This window comes from Condylura cristata, unplaced genomic scaffold, assembly GCF_000260355.1.
Source record: "Condylura cristata isolate star-nosed mole 26May11 unplaced genomic scaffold, ConCri1.0 scaffold00014, whole genome shotgun sequence".
Classification (NCBI taxonomy): Eukaryota; Metazoa; Chordata; class Mammalia; order Eulipotyphla; family Talpidae; genus Condylura; species Condylura cristata.
The window spans coordinates 27,178,172-27,182,356 of NW_004567115.1; the positions used below are offsets into that span (position 1 = coordinate 27,178,172).

At 49.4% G+C, this 4,185-nt stretch overlaps 1 protein-coding gene across 1 annotated transcript in view; it reads left to right on the plus strand.

Annotated features, from left to right (window-relative positions):
- The first annotated feature begins 694 nt into the window (after positions 1–694).
- The window catches only part of HGSNAT (heparan-alpha-glucosaminide N-acetyltransferase), a 27,069-nt gene continuing 23,578 nt past the window's right edge, over positions 695–4,185 (plus strand). The window contains exons 1-2 of the mRNA XM_004682478.2: positions 695–752; positions 3,579–3,694. Coding sequence (XP_004682535.1) covers positions 695–752; positions 3,579–3,694 — 174 coding nt within the window. The remainder of the gene's footprint in view (positions 753–3,578; positions 3,695–4,185) is intronic.

The window sequence follows — 4,185 nt, forward strand, 5'->3', positions numbered from 1 at the left end:
CCCCCGGGCGCAGCGCCGCCCCCTCCGGGCTCCGGACGCGCGGCTGGCGGGCCTCTGGGAAAGGCTATTCCCCGGAACTGGAGTTTGCATCCACTACAGCACGCGGGCCAGGGATCCCGGTGTTAGCCCCTTGGGCTGCTGTCGCAGGCGCCTCATTGGGCGGCATTGGGGGACAAGGGGTGGCTGGTGCAGTGGAGGGATCGATCCCCAGCCTGCAGACCGCACCCGTCCAGACAGGAAAACACCGACGTGGCGCAGCCGAGCTGGCCAGGAGGGAGTGGGACTCCCGGCTGTTCCGAGGGCCCCGGGGCAGGGGAGCCAGCGTTCTCCCTGCACGTCCGCTCCGGGACCAGGGGGCACCTGGTGGTTTCGGCGACCTTTGTTTGTGTCGGGAGACCTGTTACTCCCCCAGTGCAAAGCTAGTTGAGATGGGCTGGTCAAGAACGGGGTGCATCCGACACCCATCCCCCATCTAGTCCACTGTGTGGGGAGACTTTTACACAAATAAAGCCTGATCCCCCCAAAGAGCACAAAGCCTTGCAGATGGCAAGCTGGATGAGCGGGGGCGCAGAACTTTGCCTTGCGGGTGTCAGGAATTGCGGGGCGCCGAGCAAACCAGCCCTAGTACACAGCTGGAAAAGCAGGGTTCCACCCCGGCCCTGGGGTTACACTCCCAAGAGGAGGCGGACGTAGAATGAAAACGGTGGAGGCGGCGCCGGGGGGCGCTGATTGCTGGAGGTGGTGGTTAAAACGTAAGTGCAATCTCCTGCAAATCGCTCCCTAGACTCCCTTTAGCCAAATTCACCCCTACAGTGTTGAGGTGGTGGAGTGCTGGCACCCTGCGGTTTGTGCAGTAGCCGCCTTAAGAGCCTCGCGGCCGGGCTGGGGTGCTTGGGGTGGGGTGGGGCGGGGCGATTCTAAAGCGCAGCTGGGAAAGCAGCACTGTGCTCCTCCAGGCTTACTCTTAACGTGCCGACCCCTCGAACTCAAAGCGGGAAATGGTAAAATAAAAAAATTCCGGAGCGGGCCCTCCCCAGTGGCTCAGCGGATTAAAGCACAGCACTGCGAAGCTAGCCACAGCTGCGTCAGCTCGATCTGACCCACATGGCACAGCCCACCTCTGCTGTCTCGCCTGTTGCTCCCCTGATCAGTGTACTTCATGAGTCTGCCTGTTCTGCTCCCCACTCCGACTCCGGTGAATCCTCTCATCACCTCTGTACCTCTGGCCTACACCCGGTTCTGTATGCAAATAAATAAATAAATCTTAAAAAATAATTCAGGGCCATTCTCTTGTCCATTGGTCCGAGGAGCCCAGGACCCAGGTCCCTCCCTAGGGAGTTGTTTTGGTTGGAGAAGGTAGAATCCAGCGAATAGGGCTGCAAACTTTACTCAGTTTGGGAGTGACAGTCATCTGCATCTTTTGTCTCTCCTGATCCCGCTATTAGAATATGGAGATCAGGACATCAGTGTGTGTAGCTCGATAGCCCTTCCTCCTTAACCAGAATCTTGTAGGGCGAGGACAAAATGAATTTTGAGAAAACATCTCAGTTGATTACTTATTGTGTTCTGCTTTCCACACCTCCAACTGTCCACTCCCTTGCAATGTAAAATTGAGGAAACAGACCCCAAGGGGTTACATAATCTGTCTCTCACAACTTGTCACTGATCAAACCTGTAAAAGGCCTTCCCCCTTTTTTTTGTACCTTAGCATCAGTTAGTAATGTAGATTATTTTAGGAAAAAGGTGGTTTGTAAATAGTAATTCTATGTAGTGAAGGAGGGCTGAGTATTCTTTTTTTTTTTTTGTACATACAGAACTGGGGTACAGGCCAGAGGCTCAGGGGTGGCGAGAGGCTTCACCAGAGACAGAGTGGGGAACAGAACAGGCAGATAGACAAAGTACACTGCTGAGGGGAGCAGCGGGCAGGTCAGGAGAGGTCTGCCTCACCATGTGGTCTCCTCCGGGGCAGGTGGGGATCGAACTCATGCGGAAGCGGCTTTAGCTTCTCAGTGCTGTGCTTTAACCCACTGCACCACCAGGGAGGGCGGGACTGAGTATTCTTAAGCTATCTTCCCTAGGACCTTCAGGAAGCTGTGTTTAGAGGATAACCTGGCTTTTAGTGCCACCTGGAGTCCAGGTTTGGGCTGGACAGCTTCTTACTGAGAACTCCATAATTTGAGGACTCATTTATTTGAAAAGAGAAACTTTAAGTCTTTAAAAATGTGTCTAGCAGACCCTCCCTGGTGGCACAACCAGTTAGCTCGCAGGAAGCTAGTCCCTAGCCCCAGCCACCTCATCAAGACTTCGATCCCCCGGCCAGGGAGGTGACCCATTGGTGCTGCAGACCTCTCCTGCCTTGCCCACTGCTCCTTCGTCAGTCTGCCTGTTCTGCTCCCCACTCTGTCTTTGGTGAATCCTCTTACCACCCTTGCACCTCTGGCCTGTACCCCAGTTCTGTGAGCATAAATCAATAAATGTTTTTTTTTTTTCATGTGCCTAGCAAAGATACTCATAGGCAAAGAAACAAAAGTAGGACTTCAATATTTGGAAATGAAATACAAGGTTAATAACATACAAGTAGCAAAGTTACTCGGATAGATTTGAAAGGCGGCTTTATTTGATTCATTTCCTCACCAAGACACAATAGATAGGAAGAGAAGGAGGGAGTTGTTCTGCTGGATATAATGCTCCTTAAGCATTGCCCTACTATTTCTAAACCAGCTATATTTGAAACCCACAGCTTTTTCTTGAGATTAAACATCAGATTTAATTTAGATGTCATGTTTATGGTTAAGATAAGCTTGGGCTGGCCCTCCCTGGTGGCACAGTGGGTTAAAGCACAGCACTAAGAAGCCAAAGCCACTTCCACATGAGTTCGATCCCCGCCTGCCCCTGCCACATGGCGTGGCAGACCTCTCCTGACCCTCCCGCTGCTCCCCTCAGCAGTGTACTTTGATGATCTGCCTGTTCTGCTCCCCACTGTGTCTCTGGCGAATCCTCTCACTGCCCCTGCACCTCTGGCCTGTACCCTGGTTCTGTGTGCATAAATAAATAAATATTTATAAAAAAAATAAGATAAGTTTGGGCTTTGGAATCACACATATTCAGTGGTTCACAGACAGCTTCTATGGCCAGGAGTAGTTCTCTCATCCTTGTGAGCTTTCATTTCACCTGCTGTAAAATGGAGAAAGTAGCTTGCTCATGAGTTTGGCATATTATCAAATAGAAGATAAGTGGAAACTAGTTCACTGCTCTTCACACCTTCATGTTGATTGTGAAGTCCTTACATGACACTGTTGCCTGCTGGATGTGAACCATGTTCACCGAAACCTTGGTGTCAAAGAGCCACCATTGCCAAAGGGGACTTGTGTGTGCGTGTGTGTGTGGGTGTGTGTGCATTCAGGCACATTTGCATGTGCATAAAGTAAGGGATGAGAGAACCCAGAAACCCTAGTGTGCACCCATTTGACAAACACACCTGTCAAGCCATGGTCGCACAGGTACACTTTGCAACTGCTAACATCTCCATCAGGTGGCTTGTTCTTTTAATTTTTAACTATTTTTCTAATTCTTACCAGACTTAGACAAAACAAGGCATGTAGAGCTGAAGATGGACCAGGCTTTGCTGCTCATTCACAACGAACTACCCCGGACAAACTTGACTGTCTACTGGGCTTCTGAGCGCTGTTACCATGTAGGTGTTGTGTTCCTGTCACAGCTCTGTTTGCTTTGGGGCTGGCATGATGTTGTACCTGCAGCTATTCACATGGTAACTTTGGCTTACAAAGTAAATTGTTGCCAGAATATCAATGGGTACTTTATAGATTCTGAATAAATAATTCCATCGTTCATATGAAAAAGTGTACAAGCAAGAGACTCAAAGATGGCAACAGAGTATAGTTATTGTGAAAAATTGCTATACCCGAGAGGAGTTATTACAAAGCCACAATCATTTAACTAGTCAGAAAAGAAAAAGGAAGACCGATGAATCTGGATAGTGAGAAGTAGAATCTAATTTACATATTAGCATATTACAATTAAAGCCATGGGGAAAGATATTTAAAACTATTGTATACTATATAGTAAATAGGCCAAGTAAACTCAAGTTAAAGAAAACCCCCCACAGACTTAAAAAAAATTCCAAAAAAGGCAGAAAGCTTTTAAACTGCTGAAACCCCCCCCCCC